General features: G+C 40.2%; 1 protein-coding gene across 4 annotated transcripts in view; it reads left to right on the top strand.

The window, feature by feature from the left end:
• Positions 1–22,500, top strand: part of abr (ABR activator of RhoGEF and GTPase) — a 124,662-nt gene that overhangs the window by 80,808 nt on the left and 21,354 nt on the right. For all 4 annotated transcript variants that reach the window (XM_083531763.1, XM_083531764.1, XM_083531765.1 and 1 more), the window contains 3 exons: positions 3,310–3,384; positions 8,790–8,887; positions 9,478–9,609. In XM_083531763.1, the coding sequence (XP_083387889.1) occupies positions 3,310–3,384; positions 8,790–8,887; positions 9,478–9,609 (305 nt within the window). The remainder of the gene's footprint in view (positions 1–3,309; positions 3,385–8,789; positions 8,888–9,477; positions 9,610–22,500) is intronic.

Here is a 22,500-nt window from a genome sequence, read left to right as displayed (position 1 = left end):
TACTATTTCTGGGTGTTTTTCATTTTTTATTTATTTGCGACGCACCCGCATGAACGAATGTCTGCTGTTAATTGGGTCGTATAACATTTATTGGAGCCACAGGCTTTGTTCAGCGTCACATTAAAGCGTTTTAGATGTGCGAGCAGTGTTTGCTGCCCCCTGGTGGTGAGGTGAGATAATTCACGCTTAACTTGCTTTTATTTGCGAAGTAAGAAAGCGGTTACGGTTTATGAGATTAAAGTCGTATCAACTCAAGAATAAAGCCGCAATATTTTAACCCCGGACCCCTGCTGAAGTACTGCCGACGTTGTTTTACTCACGGTCGATTTCTTCGATCATCATCCTCCTAGTCACATCTTCTGAATGAATTTAGTTTCCTGTATAACCGCTGCAATGTCCGTTTACTGATTATAAGTCTGTGCTGATGCGGCAAAAAACTACAAAATTTCCTTATTGCTAAATCCTAACCTTAAGTAGGATTTAATCAAATCCTCCACACAGCAAAACGTTTCTCACAATTCTGTGGACTATTCTTCATTCTCGTATTCCTGCGATTTTATTTTGAAAATATTTCGACTTTATTCTCGTATTCCTGCGATTTTATTTTGAAAATATTTCGACTTTATTCTCGTATTGCTGCGATTTTATTCGAAAAATATTTCGAATTTATTCTAGTCATTTTTACTTTATTTTCTTGAACATCTTCCCAGAAGACTGGAGAGTCTGTTTTAATAACAGAAAAAGGGGAGTAATTGTGGACTTGGATGTTCAAAAAGCACATACAAATCTTATGATCAGGTGGCCACAAACTTTTGACCATACAGTGTAATATGATGTAGCTAGTTTTTAGCTGGATGTTTGATACAATAAGTCATTTTATTATATTTTATGTTCACCGCTTTCTAAAGTTTTTTTCCTCCCTGAAAAGAGAGTGGGGACAAGGTGAAATAAAAACCAGCTGGTGCTGGAATGCAGGAGCGAAATTTCAGCCAAGGGTCATAGTTGTCTTTTCAGTCAACTGAGGCTTTTCAGAGTTGGAGCAGAAGCAGCGAGATACCAGGCTAAAACGCTCACAGCGAAAATATATCAAAAGTGTTTAGGACGGCGAGGTGCTCCGAAGGTTAACAGGAAGTGGGTTGTTTTTTTTTTTTGCTTCCTTTATTATATTATGGTCAGAAGATGGTGCATAAAGAGGATTAGTTGCGTGGGTTTTATATTCCTCTCAGCCAGCTGTATTTGGTTCACAGATACTGTGGGGATTTTCTTATAGTATACACACCTGCGTGCGCGCACACACACACACACACACACACACACACACACACACACACACACACACACACACACAGACAAATATACCAAGATCTTTTTTCGTTAACTTGCTTGCATAACACATCAATCGCCCAGTGAGAATCTGAGCCTGTGCACTTCCGGCTAAACAAATGCAAGTAGAGGAGGTGCAACCTGAATGTGCGTGTGCATGTGCACGTGTGTGTGTGTGTGTGTGTGTGGACAAGTCATCTGTCATTCAACAGCATCAAGGAGCAAAAGCTACAACACATCATGTGACATTCGAATCAAGGTTTTCTAAAATAGCAAAGAATTCAGCCGATTGACTCGGACGATTCTTCCGACCAAAACAATTCCTCCAGTTCCACACTGTCCACACCAGTTCCAGGGAAAAAACCCTTGATGCCTCCGTGGCCGTCTTTGTTACATATAACAATCAGTAATATGAGGGTTGGAAAATTTCCAATCATTTTCAAGACAATTTGCATGGAAATGAACAGGAATTAATGGGAATAAATGTGGAGTTTGGAAAATTGCAGGTGAGCCTAAAACAGGGATGTTCTATATACTTAAATGTAGTTGGGAAAAAAAATCAATCTTGCAGGATAATCTTAGTTAAAACTATTTGATATAATGCAATTTCAGTACAAATTTCTTCCCTGGACATTCATTAATCACATGCACAAAGCACACTTACTGCAGGGCCACTAAGGCCACGCCTCCATCATTTCTTAAATCCTGCACACAAAATAATGTAACAAAATAATGTCCATCATAACGAGTTTTCATGTTAACTATCTGTAGTAGTTTGCATGCATGACAGCTTATTCCAAACAGAATGTTTATTTGTATGTGATTTCAAATTTTGAATTAATTCCTATAAATTCCTGTAAATTCCCATAAATTCCTGGTTAGTTTCCAACACGGAATATCTCCAAAATTCCCCAGAAGTTGTTCCCATGGAATGTTTCCGGAAATGTTCAGGAAATTGGCCACCTCTTTTCAACCCTAGGAATATGTCTGTTTGCTGATCAGCCTGAAATATATAGTGTGATAAAGACGGGAATTAGGAATTCCAAACCGGCATTTTCTTCCTTTTTTTTTTTTTTTTATCTAGTAAAAAAATCTGAAATGTAATTTTCCAAACGTTTGTTGGTGGCTTAATTAGTTTATTATACGATGGCTAGAAATTGGAGGAAAAACATACAGCCATGGTTTCATCCTGCCATATATGATCTTTCATTATATGTGTATAGAGACGTTCGAGAAAAGGATTGGTGTGAGGCGGAAGCTTAGTGGATAAGGCATTGGACATAAGGCATGAGTTCAAATCCCATGGTGTGACTGGGCTCCTGAGCAAGGTTTATAATCGCATAGCTGCTCAGTCGTATGAATGAGATAAATGTAAATCGCTGTGGATACGGGCGTCTACCATATGCCGTAACTGTAAAAGTAGATTGAAAGGATGTCAGGACGAACAACAAACAGTCAACAAACAATCCTCCGATCTTTGTATGATGCACTATAGGTGCTTTATACACCCCTTTCTGAGAACAATCGTACAACTCGGACACAAACCTCGAACAATTTCTCCATTCTGATTGGCCAGAACTCCTGCAACAGTACTAATAACAGGAACCAACCATGTTATAACTATAATATAAAATATATAATATAAAATATAACAATAAATGGACAAATAATGAACACAGATTGTAGTCATAATGAATAAATAGCAAAATCCTGGTCTACATCTTCCACTAACAGCAGACTCATGAAATGTGAAAGATTTAAAGTGGACGTGACTGGAGTTTCTCACTCGCTCCTCACATTCTAGCACTGACAGCGACACTGATCCGTTCCTGGCGGATGTGCTGACGTACCGTACAGTTGTGGACAAGGAGTGTGTCCCCGTTGGGAGGGACACGACGTGGGTCAAAGATGAATGAAGTGGTGTAAAGTCCTTCTCTGTCTTCGTTTTGTCATTTTAATGAACTTTTGATGTTGTGTGTGTTTCAGATGAGGAGTCTTCCGGACTGTACGGCTTCCTGCACGTCATCGTCCATTCTGCCACTGGCGTCAAAGAGTCAGCCAGTACGTACTCTGTGTGTGTGTGTGTGTGTGTGTGTGTGTGTGTGTGTGTGTGTGTGTGTGTGTGTGTGTGTGTGTGTGTGTTGTTGTGTTTACACTTGCCCAGTTAACTGTGTTATTTCATTATCCCCAGTATAAGTACAACTAATATACTGCATCTGTTTGAAGGGATTGTGTTTCTTGTTCCTTAGCAGTACAAATCTGCCTCATGCACATAAATGTGATTAGCACAAGATTATGGACTGCCAGAGAGGGGGGGTGGGGTGGGGTGTGTGTGAGGGGGGGTGTTGGGGAGAGATAGACAATGCGCTAGACAAAAAACACGTACAGCTTTTATTTAGCTTCCTCAGGCACACACATCATTCTTTTAGTTCAGTTCAGGTTTCAGCTGGTGGACTGCACTGAGCAAGTGAAGGTAAATTTGTTAAAAACTTAGATTGTAGTTGGAGAGGTACTGGAGATGGGTAGGGGTAGATACCGACATAGCCAGGTACGGTTAGATTAGCAAATAGAGAGGTGTGTGTAGATTGAAACAGACAGATGAATGGGTGGGGGCAGAGAGGTAGTTGGATCAGGTGGGGGGTTGATGTGTAGATGGACAGACATAAGATTAGATGGGTTAATAGACAGATAGACAAGTGGGGTAGATTGACAGGTGGGATGTTGATGTGTAGATGGACAGTTAGACAGGCAGAGGTAAATGGACAGGTTGAGGCTTGATGAGTAGATGGACAGACAGGTAGTGGTAGATGGGCAGATGGACAGATTGGTTAATATGTAGATAAACAGATAGACTGGAAATAAGGTAAGTGTGTAGAAGAACAGATAGACAGGAAGGGGTTAATGTGTAAATGGACAGATAGACAGTTAGGTGGGTGATGAGTAGATGGACAGATAGACAGGCAGGGGTAGATGAGTAGATAGACAGGCAGGGGTTGATGGACAGGTAGAGGCTTGATGAGTGTTTGGACAGACAAACGGACAGGATTAGATGGGCGGATAAGCAGATAGACAAGTAGGGGTAGGTGGGCAGATGACCTGGTAGGGGTTGATATGTAAATAGACAGATAGAGAGGTAGGTGTAGATAGGTAGATGGAAAGACCGACAGGTAGGGGATTAATTGGTAGATGGAAAGATAGAGAGAGGAGTATAAATGGAAAGATTGATGGGTAAAGAGTTGATAAGTAGATGGAGCGGGCGATAGATGGGTAGAGGGTTGATGAGTAAATGGACAGATACAGTAGGTATGCATTGGTAGATGGGCAGATTGACAGGTAGAGGTAGATAGACAGACTAACAGATAAATAGGTAGGGGTGGATAAACAAATAGAGAGATAGAGGCAGTAATCTAATCTAATCCTAATCTGAAGAGAAGTACATACCTGCCTTGTAATACCTCCAATTGCTCTTCTTGATTAATGATTTCTATAATGAAGGTCAGTTTACACAGCAAGCCGCTGCCCTACCGGGGAAAAACAACCGATTCACTTCCCTTTAATACCCAGAGCCCTGTTCCATATGGTGTGTTGATGGGAATAAGCATAGTCTTAATAGCTTTAGCTCTAGCATATGGCATGCTCACTCTGTAGATTGGAGCGTGTGTGATAACAATCAGACGTCTGTTTTAAAAGCGGTCCAGAAGAGCCTAGCGCAGCGCAGAGAGGTTCTCTCAGAAAGGCCTGTTTGCACTAATAACTACACTGTCATCTCTCAAAAGAGCATTGTGTGTGTGTGTGTGTGTGTGTGTGTGTGTGTGGTTAGCATCTGTTGCTTTCCTTTGTCTAATCCCAATCCCCCCCCCCAGCTTGAAGTGCGGTTTACATTCATCATTGATTTGCCGCAACACATGAGGACATGCATCTAGAGCACGTTTTATCTGTTTCCCGGTCACTATACAGCAAAAACAGTGTGAGAAGAATAGAAGAGAAAGATGGATAGAGAGAGCACACTCATTTGATAAAGTATACTATTTGCTATATATAATAACAATTCTTTGTAGAGCAGCTCGATATCCATTTTTCCAACAGGGGCTCCTTTTGCTTTAATTACTGCCTTAATTTAGCATGGCATGGAGGTGATCAGTCCAACTCTGGAAGCCTAGGTTTCTTTGACCGTGGCCTTCAGCTCATCTGCATATTTTTTTGCACATACAAACCTTATGGTTGGGTGTCCACAAACTTTTGTTCACACAGCATATATTTCATATGGTTCCTTTTCCTAATCTTATAATTCATTCCAGGTTTCTGTTGCGTTCTGTTCATGCGATCGTTCTAACAGTAAATGAAATCAGGACTCCTTCCTGCGCCCGAACCAGCGTGCGCTCCGAGCCATCGGCTTCAAACAGAACACGGAAGAAAAAAAGAATAGATAAACAAAGCGTTATCATAGTCATTATTCTGCAAATAATTAGACGATGGTTTTGCGTAACAAATCAATAAATAAATAACGCACACAGAAGACACCCGCTAGGAATGACATTATTTACCCCCATCCCCCACAAACCCTACCCCCCCCCCCGCGTCACACCGCGTCACTCCACAATTCAGCGTCACAAAGTGACCACAAGCATTTTAACCTCGAGCGCTCGAACATCTGCGCCAGCAAACATTACAAAGGTCCCGAACCTGGTTCTGCTTATTTTCCACCCTCGCTGAAACAATCACTTGTATTTTGTAAAACGAGCTTTTGTGTTAAATGCCAAGGTTTTTTTTTTTTTGTTCTGGTTGCCAAAACAGTGACACTGTGCTATTTCAGCTTTTTCCTCTCCTTCTTTTATGAGCATGTAAATAGGCCCAACCATTACTTTTAGCACATGCAATGCTTTTCTGAAGCTCAGACCCCCTGCTGGGCTTCATTTTTCATTTATTCTGCTTTTTAAGCACCTTTTTTTTTTTTTTACCGTCCATCTGCATCTTTGTACAGGCCTGAAATCGGAATGCTGGAACATCTGAAATACGTGCCAGAACTAGAAACTGTACAATGAAAAAAGAATGAATTAAAAAAAAAAAAAAAAAGATGGAAAGCCAGAAAACGTATTGATTGCATTATATTCAATACAATTCATGTCCAAAGATAACAAGCCTGCCTTTAATAAAAGTGATTTCCCAAAATGCTCAGCTCTCCATGGTTGCATTTTAGGATAGCCATGGAGCTGACACAATATTTTCTTTTTTTTTTCCTTTTTTTTGCAATTTTTTCATTTAAATGATTTGAGATCATCAAGCAAATTTTAATATCAAGACAATCCTTAATAAATGATGATTGCATTTATTTTGGGAAGAAAGCTGCCTAAACCTGCCTGTGTAAAACGTAATGGCCATTGTACCCAAGAACTGGTTGTGTCACCCTCGGCCACAACAACCTCAATCGAGCGTTTGCAATACTAACAACGAGTCTTTCACATCGCTGTGGACGAATTTCACACTCTTTTTTGCAGAATTGTTGTAATTCAGCCGCATTGGAGGGTTTTTAAACATAAATGGCCTGTTTACATCTAGACTTTAACTAAACCAATCCAGAGCCATTCAGTGGTGGACTTGCTGGTGTGTGCTTGAGCTCGAGGTCATAAACCGATCAATGAACATTCTCCCTTCGGATTTTCTGATTGAGCGCAGAATTCATTTTTCCATCATTTATGCAAAGCAGCCCCAGACCATCACACTACACAAATTGAAATCTTAAAATTAGTTTGATGATCTGAATCATTTAAATATGCAAATATGCAACAAAAAAAAAAAATAATAATTTAAAAACTTTTTTATAGCACTGTATGCAACATACTGACCCTTTTCTCACAGCACACTTTTCATTCATTGGGGTATTTTCAATCAGTATAAGCCAGAGATACCCAAACTCGGGCTCTTCGGACAAAGTTGACTTTTAAGTCCACAATGTCGTATATGTGAAGTGGAGAAAAGGGAAACATTTCTAATCTAATATTAAACATATTCTGTTTTATTTTCAAGCAGTAAAATGTATAATTTTTCATGTATAATGTATTTATATGTACCGTATTTTTTGGACTATAAGCCGCTACTTTTTTCCCACGTTTTTGAACGGTGGCTTAAACAACGAAGCGGCTAATTTATGGATTTTTCCTGGGTTTTCCCGGTTTCACAAACTTCAAGCCAAAAAACTGGACCCCATAAAATTTCCGAATGGAAACGAAAAAACGCACATCACCTGTGTCCTGAGCTGCACGGCATCGGGAGAAAAAACTTTCATCGGGAGAGAAATAGTTGTGAAAGGAAGGAGGAAGACAGTGAACAATGACTTTCTTGGTCGGCTACTGTTTAGGTACAAGCCGTTGTAGCGTGTTGAGTCTGGGTTAAGGGAGAGCTCGAGTGGTCATATATATATATATATATATATATATATATATATATATATATATATATATATATATTTTTTTTTTTTTTTTTTTTTTTTTTTTCCTTTATTAGAAAAGCCCAAGATTAAAGGAAATTCTGTTATTCTCTTAGAAAAGTCAGGTGTCCCAATACTTTTGTCCATCTAGTAAATATGTCTGTCTATTGACTGACACACACGAACACAAAAGGATGTTGTGTGTATGTTCAGCACCTGCTCTACATCACATCCAGGTTGAAAGGTCACCTAGGAATGCAATCCATCACAATGTCATTGAACGACATACTGCTTGGTACTATGAATGAATTTCAACTCTTCGTGTGTGCGCGTGTGGATGTTCGAGAGCCGTTATTGCGATAGAGACATGGGAAATTGATAATGTGATGCCGTTTGAACTGCAGCGTCAGCTCTGAAGCTCTGTAGTCGGATTTCCTCTCGTCGCATTGACTGCATGTTTACTGCAGAACGGTTTTCACTCGAATGCTTAGATCTATTTTTTAGTCTGTTTGTCAGCAAATTGTGTAATTTAGTTTGCATTGCAGTAGCTTACTTTCTGATCTAACATTCATGGTATTGGATTTGCCAACATTGGAACATTAGCAAAAGATTCTGGACACCTGACCATAAGATTCATGTACTTTTTGAACATCCCAATCCTCATTGACTCCCTATTTTCTGTTATAATGCCCTCCACTATTCTTTTGGAGATTTGTGCTCTATAATAACCTTGAGATTTAAGGTTAGAGCTCTATAGGAGGCCACTTAAGATCTTCCACTCCAACTCATTTAAAGCATGTGTTCATGGAGCTGGCTTTGTGCACAGAGGCATTGGCATGCTGAAAAAATTTTCTGGGTCTCCCCATTCAAGTGAAGGGAAAAATAGCATGGTCCTACATGTAAAGGCATCCTATATACAATTGTGTGCCTCCAACTGTGTGGTAAGAGTTTGAAGAAGACCCACATTTTGCTGGAAATGTCTGGTGTCTCAATACTCCGGTATGATATCTTTACATTTTGTTTAATCTGTGCATGTTTTCAGATCTCTACTGCACCCTAGAAGTGGATTCCTTCGGCTACTTTGTTAGCAAAGCCAAGACCCGTGTGTTCCGAGACACCACTCAGCCGCATTGGAATGAGGTAAGCCTTTTTTTTTTTTCTCTCTCTCTTCTCCCTCTGGTCCCATGCGTTTATTTATTAGTTTTTTTCCTGTATTTAATTATAAAGTAGAGGTCGACCGATTCTAGTGATACCAATATCTAGGATGGATCGTACTTGGCATTAACCGAGTAATAAACTGATTTAAAAATTTATACTGGATTAAAAAAAAAAAAGAACACTCCATGTAAAATATTACTGAACTTTATTAAAACATTTGAATTTTTAAAATGACTGAATCATGAAAATGTGCTAAATGAAATACATTTGAATATTAAAATTATATTAATAAATATTGGGGGAAAAAGATGCATTCAAACTGAAACAAAAACGAACACAGTTACATCTAAAATGGATAAAAAAAAAGACACTTCAAATAAACATCACGTGGCTTCAGCAATTTGCCTCTAGAGGCCGCTCTCGTACCGTATAGCGCAACCCGGAAAAACCATCAGTATTGAAAACCATCAGTATTTTCCAGCAATCAACTATCGGTGCTGATGAATCGGTCAACCTCTATGATGAAGAACGTATATTCATTGTTTTTTTCCTTTGCCACGCCTCTCCATCAGGAGTTTGAAATCGAACTTGAGGGCTCGCAGTGCCTGCGCATCCTGTGCTACGAGAAATGCTACGACAAGTCCAAGCTCAACAAGGACGACAACGAGATTGTGGACAAGATCATGGGCAAGGGCCAAGTGCAGGTAGGAGGCGCAATCAATAGTTCATATTTGCACTTGTTACACACGTCTCAGGAAAAAATTATGACGATAAGGATAAAGGTCCTCGTTAATGCCGAACTGGGTGCGTGTAACGGTTTTGCTCTGAAAATGTTGTCTTTTAAGCGTATTTGTGATGAAAATGGTCTGGCGGTAGAGAAAACAATAAGAATTATTATTAGCCAGTCATATTTTTGTTGAACTGGTGTATTGTTTGCATGGTTTGGACCATATTCCTTCCACCACTTTCAATGGTATCGTCATTATCCTTTGTGTTGAACCTGACACCGAATTATTATTCCAACTGCGTTCCTTGCCGCCTCCTCGTGCCTCCTCACGAATCTAGGGCAGCGTTTAAGAAAGCCGGAAAGCGGGTTGGGGGTGAAATTAATTGCAGAGCCGATTCTCATGTTCATGCTTCCCCTTGTCTCGTGGGAACACGGGTGAACTGAGAGCTTGGAGTATTCCCTTTGCTTCTGCTTCTCCCCCTTATTGTTTTCTCGACAATTCGCATTCACACAATTCATACAAAGTGTGTTAGCACTTAACGGCTTGTTGCACAGGTGTCTGTGCGAAAAAAAACTATTTTTACCCGACGTGTGAGCGAGCGTGTGGAATGAAGACGAATTCTTTTTCACTCATTGGGGAACCCTGTATAAGCTCATGCCCATGTTATCTCTTTCGTATTAATGTTACAACAGAACCGAATTATCGGAATTGTGTCCCAGGGTTGTTTTTTTCTTTTTTCTTTTTTTTTTTTTTAACCTAAACTAGAACTTTCATTAAGTGTGTAGAATTGGAGATTGGATTTCCTTTCCCCAGAGAAGCATGTTTTCTTTGTAGCCTTTTGGTGTTGGGTCAGATCTGGTACTATGTAGAATTCTGTAACATTTTCCCACCATGATATAAAGGATATACCAACAAATGCTTGGTTGTTTCGCATCATCTCGGACTAGTTTCCTTTGTCTGATCAAGTTTTTCTCTTGATGGACACCTTGCAGTCCCAGTCAGCTCCGTTACCCAATGGATGTCCATCCCATCTGTCCTTTGAGTGCGGTATTGAAATGGAAAAAGTGGGATTGATGCATTCCTTTTTAAAGAATCAGGATGTGGTGGTGAGATATGTAACCCTGCTCTTGCCAAGTCATAATGCGAAAACAAGCTTAATAAATTGTTTTGGTTTTTTTTTTTCCTTAGAGAGTCAGTTTCCTTCCAAACAGTTTCCTTTTTTCCCCATCTTTACACCACTACTCATGGGTTTGTTTTTGTATAAATCAAACTTTTCGTTCAACAGAAGAAGGTCACTCACTGAGAAAATGAAGGTCCTGCTTTATTGCTGAGACTGGAGTGTACCTTACTGGAACATATCGATTTCATTGCAGCTGTGGACTTTACATGGATCCAAACAGGAGACTCGCAGTTTTCCTTCACAAGATCTCTGATGCATCACTTCCTTCTCCTCCTCCTCCTCCTCCTCCACCACTTGCATACCGGACAGGTCAAAAAAACAATAATAAGCCACTGAAGGATCTGGGAAAACGCTAAGCGCAGAAAGCGTGTCTTAGAGTCTTTGCCTCTAATCCCGATTTATATTTCCATGCAAACGCTCCATGCAGAGGCCTCGTTTATGTGCGTTTGAGGACCTGTTACATAAGAGAAAGTTTGTTGCCCGAAAATGCACAAAGATGCCTACCACAAACGGGCTTGTTTGTCTATCACGTCTACATTCCTGATTGATCTCTCCCCTTCTCTTTTTTCCCACTCTTTTCTTCACTGTGGCTTTGGCAGCATTGTGTATACAATCCTAAAATGAAAACAAGCAGGGAACATTGCTCTTGCAGGCAGCGCAGAGATATTTTCACCACATGTGGAGCTGGCATGGCCTGAAAGAAGGAAAAGGCTGAAAGGATAGGATGTGCTGTCCCGAAATGTCCTAAAATGCTGGGAACATCTGAGGTTTGGGGACTGAAGAAACTGTATTTCACACGGTGGTGTATAAGGCAAAAGTGGAGGGTATGTTAGATGTACTGTATGTATGTATATACAAAATTAAATAAAAAAATAAAAAATTACATTTCAAATTAAGGCGTTAATAACGCGTTAACGCATTCATTTTAACGTCATTAAAATGCACTTTTATTTCAACATCCAAATAATGCAGCAGGAATTTCTGTTTGACCATTTTTATTCAAAATATAAATAAATATAAAAGAGGCGCAATTGAAAATTTCATTGCAACACATTAATTCACGACGCCCTTTCTCAACTTAATTTTTTTTAACAATAAACTCTATTATCTCATTTGTTTTGCTAATGCGCCAAGTCTCAAATCAAGCACCAAAATCCGCCATTATTGGCACATCCGGCAATTAAAACCGTCCGTGTGGAAACATTGCAATAAATGACAGAAGAAGCCCTGAAGTAGCCATTCGGACGGTGTTTTATTACGTAAATAATAAGGACACCAAATGGAACTTTTGCTATGTTTCCTTACGGACAGTTTTAATTGCCAGATGTGCGAATCATGGCGGATTTCGGTGCTTGATTTGCTCAAAGCCAATGGTGTAGACGAAAGGTTGGCTTGACCCAAATGTTCAACATGATTAAGTAAGCAAGGTTATTCCCTTATAGTTGCTTTTGACCCAAAAGTCAAGGCTTTGCTATAAAAGGAACCCCAGTTCAGACTTTGTATTTAAATCGAGCCACGATTGATGTGGATATGTGATGTGGTATATGTAGTGCATGACTCAGCAAGTTTGCCATACAGAAACTTCAAAAAAATACTGTAGCAATCGTGTATAACTGAAAGATATTAAAAAGACAAATAGGAAAGCATGGACAAGTTTTCCCCGTCTCACAGAGAAATTGTTACTACCTTGAAGTAGCAAAGATTCAAGCGCTGACAGATCTGCTGTTTTCGTAACGGGTCAGGCCAAGATGGAAAGACCCAAGATTTTCCCTTCAGTCTCTTGAGAGTTCCGCATTTATTGACTGAGTCTGTGGCTTCAGCATTTATGAAGGCCTTAAATGGACAAGTCTGTATTTAGAGGCTGGTGCTCTAAATGTGTGTGATAGTTTAAGTTTTTTACTTAGACAGGGAAAGTTTACATTTTCAACGTCCATGCATTGTTGTCTTAAAATCGATTCCTACACCAAGTCTTTACTTGACCCTCTACTTGGCCTGTTATGTTAGCCTAAGTTCTTTCTGCCAAGAGTTAACCTTTAAACTCTGGGGACAACCGCGGTAATTGGAGGTCGATTGGCTACTAATATGGCACATTATCTTCTCCTTCAAGCCTAATGGAAGACCCTAATGGCACTTCAATATAGATTCAAGGGGGCAACAAAAAGCAAATCAATGTCTGTTTGATACACATGTCCAACTGTTTACACTTTGTCAAGAATATCTTTAGATTTTAGTCTTCGCAACACATTACATACACATAACATCACAACACAGTGGACTGAGACAAACACTACTACATCGAGTTTTATTACTTGATCAGAAAAGCTGTTAATAATAAATGAAACACTACCTGTTTCCTGTTCTACCTTTTTCCAAATCATGTTTGCTTGCTCGTTAGGGACATATTATGCAACAAAAGGGTTCTTGAGCTTAGCACTCACGTACATGAACGTTTGGAGATACAAATTTTCCACTAGCCCTGCTTTTTCTTGCTATTCCTCTCTATGCTTGCTGTCTCTCTACCATGTCCCTACATTCCCTGAAGGCAGTTTTAGATTTCCTGGTTTGTTCCTCTTTTGCTCTGCCTTCTCTTCAGTCCTAGTGCTTTTTTTAGGCCGTGTTGTGCCTGGTTGCAGCTGGTAGATTGAATGGTGGGAGTTTGTAAAAAAGCTTTTTCAGCTGTGTTTCAAAATAAAAAAATAAATGAGTTCTGATTTGGCTAAGATCACTCTCCCACCCGGGCCTTCCTTCATATTTAGGCATTTGGCAGGGTTGTTCATGGAGATGTCGATAAGAAAGTGTCTTCCAGGATCCTGGGGGGCGGCCAGATGGAGAAAAAAAAGAAACAGACTTGTATGCCAATAAAAGTTGTCAAGCCTTCGTCCAGTGTTTAGGCACAAGTGGTGGATCCGGTCCTGCACTCGAGGAACCCCGATAGCAGCGAGGAAATTGACACTCCTCAGGCAACATGATGGAAGATATGATTAAAAACCTGGTCTGAGTGCTGATAACTGGGTAGACACAATAAAAAATTTGGTGATATGCTGTAGCAAAGGCTGATTGCTGTTCCACAGAAATATGAGGACATTATATAAGATCAAATACGAGTCCCCAGAATCTTTGTGTTGGCCAAATAAAACAACTCAAACAATAAAAAGAGACGGATATCCTAAATAAACAGTCCCCGAATCGTGTTTCAACCCAAATATACACCAGAGCTTGTGTAATACTAAAATCATACTAATACCTTACAGATACCAAGTGCATTGAGTGGACAGAAATGGGGTCATTTGAGGAGAATACAGTATGCTTTTTGTAAATAGTCTTACATCATGCTGTGTTAGTATAGAGAGATTTAATGTTGTATGATAAATCACTTGATTTTACAGTCTGGACTTGGGACCCCTTTAGCCACAGCCTTTAGTACATTCCTGGGTCTTCAACGTTTTTACTTACATTATTCCGTCTCTCTAAATTTTTTAATGGCCGTGCTTGCTGTATAATCTGTAATCAGATCTACTGACTAAATTCCCACCACTTTGTATATCCATTGTATCCCATTTCCATTGTACCTTGAAGCAGTAATGGTTTGGGGCAGCCATTGTGCACTGGTGTGTGTGCGAGAGAGTGTGTGTAAATGCTCGACAGTGGAATATGGCTTCTAAACGCGATAAATCACACCCCCGAGCCCATCACGTTGTTTTGCAATATGTCATGTGACCTTTTTTCAGTCAGGCATCATCAGGGGGATTGGTAGACAAAGCCAGGCCTGTCAGACCTGACAGATGGGGTTGTTGGAGGCCACACACACCCATATGCACAATGGCCTCAGGCACACATGCACGTTTTAGCCCTGGGGCTAAAACCTCTTACTAATTGGTGGCAAACAAATTTATTACATGTAAATGATATGGGTGTGATGGCTGGTGGTGAGATTAGACGAGAAACTAAAATTTAAATGCCATAAACCAGGGGTCCACAAACATTTTTCTGTGAGGGCCACATAATTCACAAATAATTGATCAGATTTTATGATGCTTTTAAATGTATTTATTATGCCCCCTAATGCTGGATTAGTTTATTATTTTGTGATGCACCGTACAGACAAATGAACATTACTTTTCAGGAGATATATTTGAGCATTATTACTATCATAATTAAGGTCCCCTGGTGGTCTAGTGGTTAAGATGCAGCGCTCCCACCGCTGCGACCCGGGTTCGATTCCCGGTCAGGGAACCATCCCCAGCCACTCTTAGTGCCGGTCCCAAGCCCGGATAAATTGGGGAGGGTTGCGTTAGGAAGGGCATCCAGCGTAAAACATGTGCCAAATCAAACGTGCGGAGGATCCGCTGTGGCGACCCCTAACGGGAGAAGCCGAAAAGAAAGTTTATTACTATCATAATTAAATTTTTTCATTTTCATCGCTGTTGAATTCAAAATGTTTACTTACATATGCATATGGTTGGCATGCAAATCTAACAAATAATTAGGCTACGTTAATTACTACAAGTCGACCAATAATGAATTTTACAGATACCGATAGTTAGGTTGGATCCTACTTACCGATAACGTTTTTTTTTTTTTAAACCCAAAAAAAAAACAAAAAAAAAAACTGTAACACATTCGTAAATTAGTACTGCACTTTATTATGAAAATTTGAAATAATAAAAAGTACTGAACCATAAAAATGTGTTGACTATATATAAATATATTAATGAATAAATATAATATAATTAATGCCTCCAGAGGCCGCTTTCGTTATTGACGGTGGACCAGAACTCAGAAAAACGATGATTTTTTTCTGCAGATAGTTCCAGCAATCAACTATCGGTGCCTCAGTCTTTGTTGACATCTAAGGGAACTTTTAGTTTGGAAGCCAACCTTTATTATCAAATACAGATATGATATGAGTAAAACATATATAAAATTTTTATTTCAGTATATACCTCTGGCGTATCTGGCGTAAGCGGTATAAAAACAGTAAAATAATGAAGGGTTGATCAAGACACTATATCAGGGCTCATTAATGATGAGGAGAAAAAAACACACAATTCCCTCCCACTTGTTTATGACATGACAGCTATCGAACGTTGAGAATGAAGGCTTCCACATGCTTCTCCGAAGTCAGCCAGATACAGGTACATACATGCAACGCCCCGACTAAAGTGCCCTCTGCCCTCTTTAGCATACACTAGCGCCCATATTTGCCCCTTCGAGCTCCTTGTTTTTCTGTGACTGACAGGAGACTAAGACGTATTCTCTCCCTTCCACCCACAAAGCAATTTTACTCCGTGTGCCATCGTCATTTATCCTAATTAGCTCTGTTCCACAATAAATACCACCAATAAAATCCCTCAAATCTCCCAAATCCACTTTGCTCTTGTTTTCAGCTCTCCCAGTTCACTCGAACTCGGCACAGTACGTCCTTATTACCGCAAATCTTGCCTAGGGTGCGCCTTCTCAGCCTCGAGAGGTGTGTTTTCCGAGGATCTGGGTCACCATTTAGTCAATACCAAATTAAAGGCTGTCATTTAGCCCGATTTCTTATGCACGAGCTGCCAGGGGGATCTCGGTAAGACAGATTTGGCTTCGGCATGTCATCACTTTATCCCCTTTAATACTTGTCAGAATGAACAGTGAAGCGCCAGGATGTTGCCTGGGTTATCTGTGTGTGTGTGAGTCGTACTTTTTCTTTTCTAGGTGTCCATTTGTCAGTGTTTATGCATTAGATGGAGAATTAGGGAGTAGAGAGGAGTCACAGATGGGCTCCAGTTATGCATCTGATGTTAATGTTAGTGCGAATAGCTTCATTCTGAGTTTTGTGCCTGAGGAAAGATAATGTATAATGTATAAGCTGTATAACAGAGAGCCAGATGTGAACACTTTTGCTTGTTCTTATGTGAGGATTTTTAATGAAGAAGAACGTGAGAGGAGGAAAGGAAAAAAACAAAAAAATCAAGCCGGGGGAACAAAAGAAGAGCGCTCACGATCAATGCCAAGGTTATAAATCAGCATGGAAAGGTGCGATGCAGCTCCTTTAACGTTAAACCCCCCCCACTGTAAATGCACACAGCTTGCACAACCCCCAATACACACATCAGAATCAAGACTTTTTGTGTGCTCAAGTGCTTAATGTAATGGCACCTCCAATAAGGTTCAATCGCCAGAGAAGTCCAGATTCAGCAGTATAGCAGGCGACCTCTGGATATTATGCTGACATAATGAAAAGTGTGTGTGTGTGTGTGCGTGTGTGTGCGCATTGTCCTCAGATCACCTATATAGTCCAACCGTGTGTTGGAGTCTGAATAGGTTTTTCTGTCTTCAAATATAAGCCAGATCTTTTCTATTTGAAACAGGTCTGTTAAAGGGCCGGCACATACACTATACTCCCGAGTGATGTTTCTGTAGCAACCCGTAGCGGACTAAGACCTGACTCATGTGAATGAGTTATGTCCCCTGTGGCTTTCCATATATTAACACAGAGGTTAGCTGGGACTGAAGCATAGTTTGTAGTTTTTTGAGTCCAAATTTTGGATTTAATCAAGTTGATGGTATCATATAGCACATTGCAACATTGCTCTGTGTGTGTCTGTGTGTGTGTGTGTGTGTGTGTGTGAGAGAGAGAGAAAAAGAATGGGAGAGAATAATAGAGAAGGTGAACATTGTAAATGTGCACATGTGCAAGAATGCTCAAATTTCTGTGTGTGTGTGTGTGTGTGTGTGTGTGTGTGTGTGTGTGTGTGTGTGTGTGTGTGTGTGTGTGTGTGTGTGTGTGTGCGCGCGTGCACATTTGGGCAGCAGACCATTCTAAAAAATACCAAGAATGGTTGGCTCAAAGAGTGACATGCTGAGGCCAATGAGAGTTCTTGCTCTCTCTCTCGCTCTCTCTCTCGCTCTCTCTCTCGCTCTCTCTCTCGCTCTCTCTCTCGCTCTCTTTCTCTCGCTCTCTGTGTTTTGCTTTCAAATAAAAATGTAAAAAGGCTCAGAAGGTTTGCTGTTGGTCAGTGGGGTTATGAATTGATTCTAATCTTAGTGTAGAAGAAGAAAAATTAGCTGAATCATTAATTATGGTAGTGGAACGTCTTTATGAGCATACTGTGACGTGTGTGTGTGTGTGTGTGTGTGTGTGTGTGTGTGTGTGTGGGGAGGGGGGTGTTCATCCAGGTGCCATAATAGAGATTGATTATGCCGGTCACTGTGCCACTGGGATGTGTAAATCATTACCTGTGTGTGTGTGTGTGTGTAGAATCTTTAAAGGGGGCATGAGGTGAAAGATGGTGCTGTGTTCACACACAAAGGGAGACAAAAAAAAGAAGGGAATAAAAGGACATGGAGAGATAAGAAGCCCCCCCCGACACACACACACACACACACACACACAGACACCAGTTATCTATTAAGATTTCATATGAATTACAGAGGGCAATATTGCCTCTTTTTTTTAGACATCATTTAGAATAGAACAAGCTGTCCTGCTTCGTCCCCTCAACTCATTTTTTTTTTTTTTTTTTTGTTCCTCACTGTTCCCTCCTTCACTCCTCCTTCCTAAATCCCTCCTTCTTGTACAGGTAGACTGGCATTTCTTTCATTAAGCACCCTTAATAAAGGACACTTCTCCTAAAGCCTAATGGTGATAAGATATCCACAGGAGCGTGATGAAAGATGAGTCTGTGGGTTTAGCATAAAGGTTTTTCTCTAATCCATGCTTTAGACACACACACACGCACGCGCGCACACACACACACACACACACACACACACACACACACACACACAGAGTTATCATAGTATCTAGATGTGATATAATATTTCCTATGACTCCGGTGATATCCATGCTGATTGATCAGAAGATCCTGACTCTAGCTTAAGGCTGTAGGTTTGCATCAATGTGTATTTCTAAAGCCTTTTTATTTTCATAGTACCATTAAGGAATAAGACTCAGTAGTGAGATTCTGGATAAAAAATCCAGAAGAAAAGGTCCAGCAGTAAAGATTTAGGATCGAGAATTGTGTAAAATCATGGGTTAATATTCAGGGGTAAAGATTCAGCAGAAAGGTTCTGATGTAGAGAGCCAGAAATAAAATGTAGGCATAAGGATGCAGAGTAAAATTCAGGAACGAAGATCCAGGAGTAAAATTCAGGCGTGAATATCATAAGTGAAATTCAGGAGCGATGATGTAGAGTAAAATTCAGTGATGTTCTGTAGATTATGAGTGAAATTCAGGAGTGTAGATTATGGGTAAAATTCAGGAGTGTAGATTATGGGTAAAATTCAGGAGTGTAGATTATGGGTAAAATTCAGGAGTGTAGGTTATGGGTGAAATTCAGGAGAGTAGATTATGGGTGGAATTTAGGAGTGAAGATTATGGGTGGAATTCAGGAGTGAAGATTATGGGTGGAATTGAGTAGTTTAGATTATGGGTGGAATTCAGGAGTAAAGATCCAGGATTGAAATTCAGGATTGAGGGTCATGAGAAAAACAAAAAACGAATGAAGATCGTGAATACAATTCAGGAGTGAAGGTCATGAGTAAAATTCAGGACTGAAGATCCAGGAGTGATATTCAGAAGTGTGGATCATAAGTAAAATTTAGGAGTAAATTCTGAATAAAATTTAGAAGTGAAATTTAGGATTCAGAATCAAGTAAAATGCAGAAGTAAAGATCTAAGAGTGAGAATCCTGAATTAAATTTAGGATTGAGGGTCATGAATAAAATTCAGGAGTGAGGATCATGACTAAGATTTATGCTGTACAAACTTTATATATATTTGGCTGCAGACTTTTTCCAAAAGTGACATTTATTAAGTATTTATGGAAGGAGTCTCCAGTGTCTGGGCTAATTCGGCCCCTTTCACAGACAGTTCTTGTGTACGATTTTGTGTCTTATTAACTTCCAAACACCGGATTGTTTCTAAATAATAAAAGAAAAAAACGTTTTGTAAAAATTCCGTTAATGCTGTATTCCTTGTACAACGTAACTCGTTATTAAGATGATACACAAGTAAAAATCATTGGGTTGCTTCTTTGCGGTGTGCCTCAAGGTTCCATTGTGGGACCGAAACTATTTCTTCATACATATGAAGAATGTGTATACCGACGGTCGTGTTCTGTCCCCTGACCTGCTTTTCTTGTTAGCATTGCTGGCACTTTTGTAAAAAAAAAAACAAACAAAACAATAAAAAACACAAATCATCGGAGATCGGTCTTTCTGAGTTCTAAGCGTCCTTATTAGCTCGGAGTTTTGGCTTTAGCACTAACCTGGTTGCTCATTTTCCCATCAGACTCCAGGAAAAGCAGTCCAAATGGGTCAGGACTTAACTGTTTTTTTTTTTTTTTTTTTTTAGCCCACTCTCATTAATCTAGAGCGGCAGTCAGAAGTGGATTGATGTGCAGGTGTGTGTGTGTGTGTGTTTGCTTTCTAAAATGTAGCCTCCCTCTATTCCGGGGCTCTGACGTCTCAGGTGAACTGCTGCTTTAGGATATTTCTGGGTCGCAGCTTTTGGGGTTTTTTTGGCCTCTTTTTTTTGCGACACTTTGCTGTGTGTGTGTGTGTGAGAGAGGAAGAGAAAGAGAGAGAGAGAGCGAGTAAAAGGGCAGAGGAACAGACGGTTATGAAGGTCTGCATGTGAATAATGGATGAGAACATGGCACACATGATAAGCCTTTACATTTCACCCTGTATTTCTCATCTGCTGCATGAACGAGAGAAAGAGAATGAGAAAGAGTGATAGAGAGAGATAGAAAGGCTAATCACCACGAGTACTTGTCCGGTGGGGGTGAAGGTTCGCTCGTATTTAATGTTTCCTTACCAATTCAGTGTGAATACACTCTCATCCTTCCTCCAGCCTTTATTCTGCTCTTATTTCTCCTGGTTTTGTTTGTGCTTTATTTCTCCTTTTGGCGACTGTGCTTTGTTCCTTTTGGAAGCGCGATCTCATACAGTATGTACAGTATGTTTATATATATATAAAAGAAAGTGGCTAAAGAACAAATGAAAAAAAAGATTTTGGATGGATGAGCGAATGCATCAGAGGGAGAAAAATTGGTGGAAGAATGTAAAAAAATTTGGAAAGAAAGGAATCAGAAATAAAATAAAAATAGAATATAAAAAGTAGAAGGATGGATAGAGGGCAGAATATTAAAGGAAATTTGAAAGGATGGCTGGATGGATGGATGGAAGGTTTTTTCTAAATGGTATAAGCCAAATATCACTACAGTGTAATTATTATCGTTTTTATGTATTTTTGTCATCATGGACGGGCGCACACACACACACACACACACGCACGCACACGCGCAGTCTGTGTAAATGAAGCTTCCAGCTTGCAGAAAGATGGCAGGACCTTCAGACCCTCTCAATCACTACCAGATGTTTGTTTCCATTGTTTCTGCCACAATGTCCATGTTTCACTCCCTCAGGACACTGAGACCAGAATGTTCTGTCTAGATGGAGGCAGGTTTGGCGTGTGTGTGTGTGTTTGTTTGTTTTCTGTCATAAAGTGCCTTATCAAAGTGCTATTTTTTTTTTTTTTGAGGGTTGCTAGGGTGTGGTGGTGGTCGGCTTTGTTGCGCTACTCTATGTGGTTGCTGCCATGTTGTTCTGTGGTTGCCTTGTTACCCCAAGTGGTCTTTAGTTTGTTACGAGGTCCTTGCTCTGGTAGTTCAACGGATTATCCGGGCTGTTGCTAATTGGTTGCTAGGTGGTTACTGGAGAGTGGTGGTGTTCAGCAGTTGTGCAATTGTAGGTGGTTTCTCGTGTGTTGTTTGGTTGATACGGTGTCCCAAGTGGTCATTATTTTGCTATTTGATTCTTGATATTTCAAGCAGTTGACTAGACACTTGCCAGGGTTGTTACTACAGTGGTTGCTCTGTGGTTACTAGGGTGTTGTGGTGTTTGGTAGTTGTTAAGCTATTGTAAGTGGTTGGTAGCATGTTAGATGGTTGCTGTGATATCTCAAGTGGTCACTACGTTGTTACTAGGTGCATGCTCTGGTATTTTAAGTGGTTGCTAGGTAGTTGCTAGGGTGGTTGCTCTGTGGTTACTAGGGTTGGTGGTGTTCGGCAGTTGCTTTGCAATTAATAGTAAGTGGTTGCTTGCATGTTGTTTGGTGGTTGATATGGTGTCCCAAGTGGTCATTATTTTGCTAGTAGATCCTTGGTATTTCAAGCAGTTGACTATACACTTGCTAGGGTGGTTGCTAGAGTGGTTGCTTTGTGGTTACTAGGGTTGGCGGTGTTTAGCAGTTGCTGCGCCATTGTAAGTGGTTGCTAATGTGGTTAGATGGTTAGATGGTTGCTATGGTATCTCTAGTGGTCATTAGTTTGTTACTAGGCCCATATCCTGGTATTTCAAATGGTTGCTAGGTGGTTGCTCTGTAGTTACAAGGGTGTTGTGGTGCTCAGCAGTTGCTGTGCAATTGTTAGTGGTTGCCAACGTGTTTTAGGCGGTTGCTATGGAATCCCAAGTGGTCATTAGTTTGCTGGTAGGTACTTGCTCTAGCATTTCAACTGATTGATGAGGCTCTTGCTAGGTGGTTGCTAGGTTGTGGTGGTATTTAGCAGTTGCTGCGCTACTTTGTATGATTGTTGTGGTATCCCAAGTGCTCAATAGTTTTAAATTAGGTCCTTGTTCTAGTATTTTAAGTAGTTACTTGTTGTTTGATAGGGTGTAGTTTGTTACTAGGTCTATG

This window comes from Silurus aristotelis (assembly GCF_946808225.1).
Source record: "Silurus aristotelis genome assembly, chromosome: 26".
Taxonomy (NCBI): Eukaryota; Metazoa; Chordata; class Actinopteri; order Siluriformes; family Siluridae; genus Silurus; species Silurus aristotelis.
This window is presented reverse-complemented; position numbering and strand designations above follow the sequence as displayed.